This window comes from Misgurnus anguillicaudatus, chromosome 14, assembly GCF_027580225.2.
Source record: "Misgurnus anguillicaudatus chromosome 14, ASM2758022v2, whole genome shotgun sequence".
In the NCBI taxonomy this organism is placed as follows: Eukaryota; Metazoa; Chordata; class Actinopteri; order Cypriniformes; family Cobitidae; genus Misgurnus; species Misgurnus anguillicaudatus.
This window is the reverse complement of record NC_073350.2, coordinates 19,796,459-19,809,408: the sequence shown is the minus strand read 5'-3', so window position 1 is coordinate 19,809,408 and position 12,950 is coordinate 19,796,459. Positions and strand designations below refer to the sequence as shown.

General features: G+C 39.0%; 1 protein-coding gene across 3 annotated transcripts in view; it reads right to left on the bottom strand.

Moving 5' to 3' along the window:
- foxp4 (forkhead box P4) overlaps positions 1-12,950 on the bottom strand; it is a 135,192-nt gene that overhangs the window by 88,313 nt on the left and 33,929 nt on the right. For all 3 annotated transcript variants that reach the window (XM_055183435.2, XM_055183436.2, XM_055183434.2), the window contains exon 2: positions 6,216-6,393. In XM_055183435.2, coding sequence (XP_055039410.2) covers positions 6,216-6,383 — 168 coding nt within the window. In that variant the 5' untranslated portion in view covers positions 6,384-6,393. The remainder of the gene's footprint in view (positions 1-6,215; positions 6,394-12,950) is intronic.

Here is a 12,950-nt window from a genome sequence, read left to right as displayed (position 1 = left end):
CTTTTACACATTCAGATCTGTACTTCTCTAGACCTGCATACTTACTGTACACAATGCACCGCATTAATTTATTACAAACTATTAGGGTACAGTAATTCATACGTCTTTTATACCATCTCTGCATGCACAGTGGCCGGCTCTATTAAACAGCTGTCTGAGGAATGGCATTGCAAGACATTAAAACTTGATAAATGACTTTATAGGAGCCACTGCAATGATAACACTTTACGGCTTGCTTTGCCATTACAGAACCTTCCTCATTAAAGCCATTTGTCTTCAAGGCCAAACTCTCCATTCATTTATAACCAAATGAGGGAACTTACTTGACTATGAACTAATGCATTCATCAGATTCTTATGAACAATTGCTATCTGAAACAGAAATAAAGGAGGCAGATTTCTATGCCATTGCCACCCATATCAAAGCAGTACTTGCTGGCATGAAACATATATCTCATTTGAAAAAAGGGAGGGCTGGAGAAAACGAGGAGAATATTTGGAATATCTCTCTGGGAACAAAGAGGTCAGAGTCTTCAGGGAATGTCATTCAATGAGGCCGGATAAAACAAAGACGTAATTTTCATACTGTTCAAAAACCAAACGAGGGTGAACAGTACGAAAAAGCCGTCCAGAAAACGTCTATTCATTTTGTTGATTTTGATTCCAAAGAGGCTGAATAGTGAATAAAATCATTTGTGCCATAGTCAATTTCTCATATTAAATAGTGACAAGAGTTCAAGCACACTCCCTGGGGACATTCTTCTTATTTCTTGTCTTCATAGAGACTCAGATAACACCTGAGTTTATAAAACATCTGGAATGAGAGCAGATGTGTGCAGCTTCAATGCATAAAGCCCAAGGCCATCGAGAAATAAAATACACGTAAATGCTGGCACATGCATGCGCACACATGCACATATACTAGGAATGCACAAAATGCCATATTAGTGATTATTAGTGATTCATTTTAAATATTGGTTTCCGCTAATATTGGATGTTTATTGACTAATATAACACATTTATGGCGCTTTTCCATTGCATTTGCGCTGTCTACTGCTGTGACATCATACAAAACGTGCGAGCGAGCATCGTTAGAATGCAGTGTTTCCGATACATTCATTTATTTGTCAGTCCGCCACAAAATCAAAATTGAGAATCACAAATAGATGTTTGCACATGACGTTTATTACCTCTGTCTCACATGACAGTTTCTGTACAAACACGCATGGCGCTAGTCGACGCACTCCGCTAAGTTTCAAATATGCATCGCGAATGTGCCGCAACAAACTGCAAGAAAAACACTGGTACGGTGTTCCTGATTCTCAGCCTGTGGATGTTTTTTACCGCTAAAAGGGAGTTTGGAACTTAAAACAAAGCACAGATGACAAAAGGTTTGCCCGAGACAGCGCACACACGAAGGTAAAGCTAATCTTCCGTTAGCAATGAGGCTGTTTTCATGTCATGTCTTAGTATCAGCCCAGCTCGCTTGGAACCCCAACAGAGGTGGTACTAAAAAAAGTAGTGGGTACTATGTACTGCATCCAATGGAAAAGCCTAACAAAAGTAAGCTGACCCGACCCAACCCATGGAGTAGTATGCAATGGAAAAGCGCCATTAATGTACAAAAAATGCTGGGTTATTTTCAAACCAACATTGGGTCAAAAAGGGATGAGCCCAGCCGTTGGGTTAAATCAACCGAGAAAAGTTTTATATCTGACCCAACAATGGGTTAAAACAATCCAGCATTTTGGATTCAACTCAGCATAGGTTAAATTTCAACCCAATGGGCTGGGCTTGCCCTTTTTGAGTTCAAAATAACCCAATATTTGTTAGCGTGTATACACCCAAAAATATACATTTACATTATTAAATACAACTTTGTTATAATTTAACTAATTTAGGCCAGGGGTCTCCAGTGTGGGTCTCTAACTGAGCACATTCTATTAATAGTCTCAATTGTAATATTTATTTATTTAATATTTTGTTATATTAGCTTGGCTTGGTTTACGTATGTGTACATTTTAAACAATACTAAAACATATCAACAAGTAAAAGAAATTCAATCAAAAAGTAGCCCTCCAGATCACAAAAAGGTTGGAGACCTCTGATTTAGGCATTAAAACATTTATTTGAAATAGACGAACTTAGAGGTGCAGTGTGTAAATTTTAGGGTCATCTAGTGGTGAGGTTGCAAATTGCAACCAACGGCTCGTCCACAGCTGACCCCTCGCTTTTGAAACGCATAGAGAATCTACGGTAGATGCCACAGGACAAACATGTCTACATCAGAGGCAACTTATTAAACAAAGTTTGTCCGTTAAGGGCTTCTGTAGAAACATGGTGACCCAAAATGGTGGCTTCCATGTAAGGGGACCCGCAGTGTATGTAGATAAAAACGTATTATGCTAAGGTAATTAAAACATAATTGTTCATTATTTGAGGTCTTTATACACCTTTGATAATATAGTTATGTATATTAAATTGCATTTCTGTCAAGAGATTCTTCTAAAAGTTACACACTGCACCTTTAATTATTTCTATTTATTGATTTTTAAAATGTGCCATTTATTGTTTATCTGCTATAACATTTAAATATTTATCAGCGTACACATACAGTACAAAGCTAGCACGCATAAATTTGTACTTATTTGCAAAGAACTACATGCAAAAATCCTCTAAGCCATCGGCTTACAGCATTTAGCAACACCGCTATTCACTTTCTTTGTGGCATATTTTGTATCCATCCATCAGAGGGAAAACTTTTGAAGTAGCAGACTGTTTTTTTTCTAAGTAAACGTTTGCCAGAGGTTTTTCTGGTCTGACTCTATGATATAGACAATGGCAGAACAAATGGAAAACAAAAACGCAACATACGACTGACAGACTAAACGAACGGCTTGTGTTTTGACATGCTAAGAGGCCACAAATTTGTGTAACAAGCAGACTATAATCTTGTCATTGAGAAGCATGCAGTGGTCTTATCTTAGCCGAGCGCAGAGATGAATTTAGTTCTTAGGCTCTGAATGAAAGGACAGAGAACTTCGAAAGCCTCTCTTAAACAATTACGGCTAAATGACAGTTTACAATTATACGAAAGCTTTATTTTCCCTTCTGACCGCAAAGAAAAGCTTACAAACTATGTAAAGTTGCTATCATATTGAGTGATGGTTAAGCTTAAACATTTAATGAATCAAAAATCTGTGACCCATCTCTGAATACCCAGCTAAAGGAGTTTTTTTGTGATATACAGTTTTCTAGATAAAATAATCTTTATATATAAAGACCATCCTTTGAAAATATAACCTTGATATCTTCACTGAGTAAAGTCATGTCAAAGAAATTAAAGTTAAATCTGTGATAGAAACAAACTTTAATGCTCCTAATCTCTAAATAAGATTATGAGACTTTAGCCTGGATTTCACAGATGAGGTCACGTATACTGTGTGTACATCAAATGTTTAGACGTTGATCTTTTACTTTTACAAGGAGCTACTGCTTGCCACCAAGCAAGGAATTGTGGGTCAGTGTGGCACAGGCGAGAGCCAGAGACAGAAAGTGGAAAATGAAAATAAAGAACGACAGAGAGGAAGTAAAGGAAAGAGAGACAGAGTGTGGCATTGAGGTCGCGCTGGCCGTATGTTTGACATTGGAAATGGTTTAGAGCATAAGGAACTGGCAATTTCTTTCTCTAATTAAAGGCTTTGGCTCACATGTCGATGTACAGGTGCACCAACCCCACATTGTAGACCTGGAAATAAAAGCCTCTCTGTGTGTACTACTGGCTTAGCTCGGGTCTACACACACACATACGCACGCACATACACAGCACAGAGGATGCAGCCGAGTAAGCATACATTCACATTCATTAAGTTCACTACAATTTCAAGCACTGATTTTAAATGACAGAAAAGAGCAATGCAAAGAAGTTGGTACTTTACAAGTCAAGTTCTTTCCTTTTCCTGTTCTCCTTCCTGTTCTTGCGTCATTAATAGTTGGTTATGTTTTTAACTTGTAGCCATTCATGAGGAACTAATAGGCACAGACTGGTGACTAAAACAGGCTTGCAACTATATCACTTCTTTGATATGCTTTCATATAATGAACGTTCATAATAATGAAACAGAAGAATTCTTATGCAGAAGGCACAACAGAAATAAAATGATATTGAAAACAAACTTTTAAAAAAAAATGCTAATTTTCTGATTTTTACAGTTTTGGAATCCATTCAGCTGATCTCCGGGTCTGGCGCTAGCACTTTTAGCATAGCTTAGCATAATCCATTGAATCTGATTAGACCATTAGTATCGCGCTTAAAAATAACTAAAGAGTTTCAATATTTTTCCTATTTAAAACTTGACTCAATGATATTAAACAGCAGCCAAAAATAGTCCCATTATTATCTTTCAATAGAATGGCACTATTTTGGGCACTGCGAAATATCACTACGCCTCTTGCAGCCATGTTACAGCAGCAAAGTCCTTGATTATAACGCCAGAATGAGAGTATAGTTCCTAGCCATATCGGCCTAGAAAATCGCAACTTTTAATTTTCTGTCGGTCTTAGTACACAATGTAACTACAAAAGGTTCAAGTTTTAAATAGGAAAAATATTGAAACTCTTTGGTTATTTTTAGCACAATGCTAATGGTCTAATCAGATTCAATGAATTGTGCTAAGCTATGCTAAAAGTGGTACCGCCAGACCCGGAGATCGGCTAAATGGATTCCAGAACGGTAAAAATCTATTTTTTAACTCTAGTGGAGCTGGAAAATTAGCATATTTTCAAAAAAAGTGTTCATTTCTTAGTTTAAAAAATTACTTAATTTAAATAAAAAAATATAAAATTGTAAATAAAGCATGCTAAATAATAGCACTGGTAACACTTTACAATAAGGTTGTATTAGTAAACATTAGTAAATGCATTAACTAACATAAACTAGCAATAAACAAAATAGTTTTTCATATACAATATAGTATTCTTGTTAATGTTAGTTCATGGTAAATTAATTTTTTTTTAATTTTTAAACATTTGATTTTGATAATATATTATTAAATGCTAAAATTAGGATGAACTATTAATGAAATAAATTAATAAATATATTAATAAATGCTATTATTCATTTATAGTTCATGTTAGCTTATGCATGAACTAATTGTTAACAAATACAACCTTGTGTAAAGTGTTACCTCATCACTTCTAAAATAAATAAATGTGTGGATAATTTGGTTGAATCTATGCCAATCGATGCTACGTTTAGACGCATCGGTGACTTGAGACAGAAATGTTTCCAGCATTGCCTCTGTTTCATTGATAACCAGACCGGGGGTCCTGCTACCCTTCGCGTCTGTAATGCATTTAGGGAATAGTGTGAACAGAAAAAGTGAGAGTTTCGGCCAAGAGAGTCCGGGAAGTGAGGAAATTCCAGCTGACAAACTGGATGTGGAAGACACTGACGCATAGTCCAGTAAGCAAAAACATTGCAGGCCTCTGCATGCTGACGTGTCACAGCAGAAAACAGTTACTCTGAGGATTATTGTGAATCAGGGCTGCTTTGAATAAACCTTAAAGTGTCAGATAGTATCAGGAATTCAGTTAATAGAGTCTGAGTTACATGGTCAAATAGTATGCTGGGTTGTCTTTAACCTAAGCTGGGGAAATAATGGACAGAACATACAGCTGGGTTATAAAAATGACGCAATGCTGGGTTGTTGTTACACAACCATGGGTTAAAAAATCCCAGCAATTGGGTTAAACTGAGTTAATTAGGAGGTTGATTAGTTTTCACTTTTTATTGCGTGCTGACAGTCTGCTGTGCTTAGCTGTTAAGACAGCAAGCTTGCATTGTAAAACCTATCGCCTCTTTTATAAAGTTTAATTCTCAATCACACTGTGTAAAAATGTTAAGCCTGAGGACAAGTTTAGTTAATTATTTAATGTGTGCACATTAAATGACTTTAAAAGGTTGTAATTTTGTATAGTAAAGGAAAACATGGCACACAACCAATCTTGTAAGGTTAAAAAAACATGATGATGACTTTAAACTGATGATGGCTTCACATATTTGATTGTTTGTACGTTGGGCAAGACACACGGATTGCACAAGAAACAACTAACAGCTAAACACACTTCCTGAAAGTCAGAGTAGAGAAGTTTCTCACACAACAACATTCTCAGACAACAACTTGAGCAAACACACACAAACACACACACACACACCTGCTGCTGTTGAAGGTGCAGTAAATCCACTGGACTGATCTCCCCATTGGTGTCACCGTTGGAGCCGCCCTCTCTTCCTCCACCGTCTGATTGGCTGCTTAGACTGCTGACTCCATTTTGATTGGAGGGTGTTGTTCGAATGGTCTCAGTTGCTGATTCTACCATCATCACGTGTCACCTGCAGACAAAACATGAAAACAAACTTTACTAAAAGCCTACGAAAGCAATGTCTCACTAATCAATAGCACAGACATCACCTGACCATACATCCTATCAGAACGTGTTTATTCGCTATATTACAGTAATACAGTGACACATCTGCTGACCTTGAAAACAACACAGTAAACAACTAGTCAGCCATACATCTATTTTAATACACCTAAAGAACCACCTGAGCCACTGAATAGCCAATGGCAGCCAAGGGCACAAATGCGAAGGTAGAAGGTCGGCCTGAAGAGATCCGAAAGGACATTGTCGGGGTGGCACGATTTACCCATATACCAAAGATTACAAAAGTGCATCAGCTATGTTTGAAGGACGCTTGTCTTTGATAGAAAGTGTTCATGCATCCTCAGGAGCGTTAATTTAAATCAGGTCAAAAGAAGCACCAACCTTGTGTGCCCCTCATTATTGCCAATATAAAACAAAAGCAACTTCCAACACCTTTATTGTCACAGAGCAGGGAACTAAAATATTCCTTTAAATGAGTAAACAGTTCACTTATTGACATTTGCATAGTGTTCTGGAAAGTACAAGTGTTTCATCACTCCATCCGCGTAACAGCAATTCAGTTATTTATGAAGCAACATGACTCATTTTAAAACAATAAGATCAACAGCATGAACCAGCGCATCCTGTGTTTGCATTGTAGGAAAAGTATTATCTGCCCATGCGGTACGAGTTGTGCAGTCCTGTGCCAGTTGCTCGCCACAACAACAGCTGAAGACTGACGAGATAGACATTTAATACCTTAGACTTTCATCAGGACATTAACTCGAAGACACATCTATGGGTACAGATATGAACTAAGTCCAGCTAGTTCACAGTCAGAATGACTTAAACGCACCTGGTTGAGGAGTTATATATATTTCAGCCAAAAGCTGTCAACTGCGCCAGTCACGCGAAACTGAATAGTATGCAGGCTTGTCCTGTTTCATGGGGGACACAAACCAAAGATGTGGGTAGTTTTATAGCCGATGGACCTGTGAGGCAATTCTTAAACATGTGTGGCTTGTTTTTACGTCCACCCATCTGTATCACTCTGCTGTAAATATGACATCTATCAGCTTTGACATCTCAGTTTATACTTCATAATTCAAACTTAAACTATTATTTATATCCGTTACTGTTTTTTTCGCCTTACCATTTTTCCACTGATTTTCTTCAATAAAAAACCATTTTAGGTGCGATGCTTTAAAAGAACCATTCACTGGGCAGTACCCTTTCAAAAAGTACAGCTTTTTGCCTAAAGAGTTCACATTAGTACCTTAAGGTACATACCATAGACTGTAAAAAAAGATGGAAGACTAACAATTGAACATTTATCAGCGTGATAACCAGTGTTGGGGTAACGCATTACAAGTAACGCGCATTACGTAACAATATTACTTTTCTGAAGTAACGAGTAATTACGCATTACTTAATAAATGTCAACATTAATATTTGAGTTACTTTTTAAAAAAAAGTAATGCAAGTTACTTTTCAGTTAAATTAATTCAATTTAAAAATAAAATAATGTACTGAATTAAACTGAACATATTAGCGTAGAATTACGCGCTCTTTGCGCCTGAGCGGGAACAGTTTGAGTCAAAAACGGAGATGGCAGGCCAGAGCTTGACATTTTTGTGATCATAAAAAACACCTGCAAGGCCTGAAAGAGATCAAGCCTCAGCCAAGTAAGAAAAAGTAACGCAAAAGTAACGTAAGCAGTACTTTCCATGAAAAGTAACGCAATTAGTTATTTTTTGGGGGAATAACTTAATATTGTAATGCATTACTTTTAAAAGTAACTTTCCCCAACACTGGTGATAACAACTACCTTAAGGGACCAAAACCATCTTATCGGAAATTTTATTGGAAGTGTAAATTATTGTTTTAATTTGACACGAGTCCCATTCGTTTGCATGGAGAGGGCGGCGGTTTACGACTTGTACTGCAGCCAGCCACCAGGGGGCGATCAAAGAGCCCGCAGCTTTACTTTTCAAAATTTATGAGGCACACCCGGTACATACTGGTACCTCAAAGGTACACATTGGTATCATGTATCCATATCTGTACCTATATTAGGACCTTTTACAATAGTACTGCCCCAGTACAGCTGGGTTACATACAGTATTTTGACAATTTTAGCTGATAGCTTTTTCAGCTAAAATATAAACCTTTTTTACTATTCGACTAGATGCAGGACTTGTTGCATGCACCATTGTCAGTTACCAATTAAGCTACAGGTACACAGCCACTGTAACTGCACTGGAGAAAAATCGCAAAGCATCAAGAGACGTGCAGCTGCTCGGCGAGCGCATCACAGCCATATTAACCAGCCTGGGGTGTAAGCAAGCATGAAGCCTTGTCATATCCCGTAATGGGTGTATATTGCCGCTATAATGGAAGGTCGTAAATAAAGCAGCCCAATAAATCTGTGCAGGGAACCTTTGATTACGACTGGGAGACAGAAGTTTGCAGCGTCTTGTAATTGTTTTTGGCAGCCTCATCTGAGCCGCTGTGTCAAAGCTTGCCACATCTTGTTTGGACCCTCAAGCCCCTCGATGTGAACCTTGACCTCTGAGAACATAAGTAGATGCATTTTTCTTCTAAAGGGAGTGAGAGGTGTGTGGGGGGTGGGGGCATCTTTACCAGATTGTAGAGATAAAACATGCATTTGAGGAAGTGTGAAGCAGAAAAAATGGCAAGTGTGCCTTTTAATTGGGACAGAAGAGAAATGAGACCAAACTTGCCTTCGCTTCAGGGACAAAAGAAAGATAAAACGAAAATCCCAGGACCAGCGTCTTCACGGCACGGCAACGCAACACACTGGCTAGGTTTGTCTTTTTATGTACTAATATCAGCAGATTTTCTTTGGCACTTACAAGAAAGGGTGGAGGGGGTGGTGATTCATTCTCTATCCTGTTTCTGCAAGTACTGAGGCTGCAACAAGGGATCATGGGAACTTCTGTGACTGCCTGTTTAAATCTGTTTATATTGCAGATGCTGAAAGTTGCAAAGGTAAGGGGGGATAAACACTTTCATGAATTTTTATACGGCTTTTTTTCTTTTACCCCTTACGTAGCAATTTAAGGAAGTGATGCAAAAACAAATAAGGTCCGGAAAAGCAGCGATGGCGAAATAGTTTTATCTTATTTATGACTAAATCTCATCCTTCCCGATACTAACATTCTCCTTTTCCTCTCCTTTCTGTCTACCCCCGAGGTAGCTTCCAAGTTTCCTGTGTTCAGGGTGAGGGCTGGCAGTGGAACAGAGGATTCAGAGCGAGCTGGGATGAAAAGAGTGTGTCTGAGCCCAGTAGGTCAAAGGGCGGGGGTCTCTTGGGTAAATCTCATACAGGTGGGCCATCACTTCACACCCTCCCAAAAAACAGCATCGCGGGGGACTAAAAGCTTCTAGTTCTCCGTAAAGGTCAGAGGTAAAAGGTCAAATGTGTTAGATGTATTTTCCCAGCTCCCTTTTTTTCTATTGTTTAGGGAACATCTTTTACTGAAAGACATCAACATTGTAAACCGTAGACTAAGCATCAGGTGTTCTCGGCTAAATGTACTTGACACAGGTTTTGCTTTCCGTGCAACAAAGCAGATCCCCATAACACACTCGTATCCAAAGTGCTATCTCTCTATCCATTAAGTCAGCTTAACACAAACTCTACGCGGCTAAAATCCGGGAAGACACAAAACCAAGTAAACACACGCTTGCAGAAGTGCGAATCTGTAAATGCTCAAATGATGACAGGCTTAGCGGCTCGAGCGCAGATTTGGCCGTGTACTATCAACTGGGTTGAAGTGGAAGTGAGTTTACCTTTGAACCTCACGAACAGCTTTTACAGTCTTTTATGGCCCAGTTGGCGGGCTGAGAGCTTTGAAAAGGATTGAGACTGTCGGATCCAGCCGGCTGATCCCAGATCAGCACATCTGCAGCCACAGCCTGCGGATTGGACTCATCGTTTCGGTCCGACTCCAAGACACAAGCCTCACTAATGCCCTTTGAATTCAGTACTTCCAGTCTGGATCACTTCAGCAGAGTAAAGATGGTAGAGAGCCAACGCTGCATTTTGATGGCCCTTACATCGCCAGCTAATGGAATCAGTCTTTATTATTTCAGATGAAAACGGGTGTATTTCAAATCCTTCACATAAAAACTTATTACTGGCTTCTAGCTCTATAACGGATAATTGACTGCGATACCTGAAATTTCCCTTTTGTGCATGTTTTGCATGTTTTTTCTTTCTTGTTTAGGCCTCATTGGAAGAAAATATGGCAAACGTTAAATCGCATTTCTTTGTAGCGAGAAGAACTGAATGGGGCAATGTTTAAAATAATGCACGGATTCAAGCTGTACTGTAATTCACTTGGCAATGTCAACAGACTGGTTTAAATCGCAACTACTCATTCTTTACAAAGAAGATTTATATCTAAATATAAATAAAAAAGAGTTAATACAAGATGACAACTTTGACAATATACTGCCTATTCTTTTCAATGTGACTCATTCTTTTATTTACTCCTCTCTACTATCCTAGTCCTCTATATAAACAATACATCTTTTAGTCATATACAGAGACGTTTCACATTATTCAATAGAGCTGTTGGCTTTTTTGTCTTTCTTTGCACCTGTGGAACTGGCCACGTTACGCACACGCTAGCACACACAGTCACCCTTCTCCGTGATTTTATTTCTACCCAGCAGCTTACCAGATTAATAACTCTTTATCATGTTAAGCCTTATACAGGTCTATTTATATAAGTCCCACAAAAGCTGTTTCTGGAGCCTTGCATCAGCTCGCAGGAATGCTCTTATTATTAAAACAAAGAAGGAGACAACATGATTAGTGGAGACAGCCGCGGTCGTGCCAGCTCATCTCACATCTTCTCCCTTAGGCTACCAAACGGCATCAGCCTGTAGAGAAGATCTATCCATCGATTTACACGCGAGATATATCGAAACAAGCGGAATACGGGAAATGTTCATATCGCAATATGCATATCTTAAAGCCGGGGTGCATGCTTCTAAAAGGAAAAGACACACTTGTAGCCAATCAGCATTAAGAGGCATGTCTACTAACCGACATCGGTGCCTGGGTTGCGTATGTGTTGGGCAGGTCTATCAAAAGAAGGTCCAGATTCTATTGGGGTAGGGGCGTGTTTGTTTAGGTGATTTAAAATATCAACATCAGCTTTCAGAGATCATGCACCCTGCCTTTAAAGACTTTTTTATGGGCAGCTCTACATAAGTAGTTCTTAGAAATTAATTTGATTTGAACTTCTCTAGATTGAATTCAGAACAGCAACAAAAATCTTTTGGAGCATTAAAAGCACACATTCATTGTGTTTATTTATCCACCTCATCAGGAAGAACTGCTCTCAGCAGACAAACATTCAGGAACGCTGTCTACGGGAAGGATAGGGTGTATTTGTGTTAGCAACTCCAAAAGCTAGCCCACAGGGCAGAGGGCAGGTGTGTGTGCGCGCGCGTCCCGGCGGTTAGAACACACAGCTTGCGGCTGTTCCTCTAAATTTATCTTCCCCTGGCATTCGGATGGTGGGCAGGTATGACTACATCAACTCTAAGGCTCAGGGGAATTCTGTCACCGCCTGCCATAAAGACAGATAGCAGGAAGACTCAAGAAGGGGGCGTGAAAGTGAGAGAGATGTGACGAGCAGGGCACAAGTCGCCACAAGAAAGAGTCCACCACCAGCGCTACTAATAGAATAATATGAGAAAGTTGAAAAAGCTGGGCGTCTCTTGGCGGTTTTAACCTTGTGCTTCCCTCTGTACCCAGCACGGCCCACTTCAAAGGGATCAACCGGCTGCCCCTCCCGGCGGGCACGGTGCACTGGAATATCCTGACAGTAAAGAAGAGATTCGCGTTTGAAGACTGCTTAGTCGAGCGCTTACGTGTTCTCGTTTAATAGCGAAGCTGTTCTCCATTCCACTCCATAACCGTTTCTCTCTGTGGAAGTGGCACACTGCTCCACTTGGCATTATGACAGAATCCCTCAGTGTTGCCACCTACTTACTTATTCGGTCACTCTGGGCATATAAACCCAACACGAAATGACATTCGCAACCCAATTTACATCCATAGCATGATGGATTTCTAAAATGGTCCTGTAGCTCAATTGGTAGAGCATTGTGTTTCAGAAATAAACTACATAAATTGATAAACTACACTTTGAATGCACTGTAAATTGCTTTAGATAAAAGTGTCTGTCAAATTGGATCAACTTAAAAAATTAAGTTTAATTTCACCTAAAGTAAAAATTAAATTTTTTATTTTTTTTAAAGTGTTACCAATTCGCACTAAGGTGTATTTTTTTATTTGATCCAACTCTTCACTTTTTACAGTGTGTTAATGTAAAATATGGCCTCGAATTTAGGGTGGGATTTTATTCACCTGGAACTAACCTTGACTGAAAAATTAGTGTTGCATTTTAAAATGAAGAGTCTACTGTTTGGCTGGGATAGGGTGTAAATTAAGAGCAATTGTGAAGTCAGCTATAGAAAAAA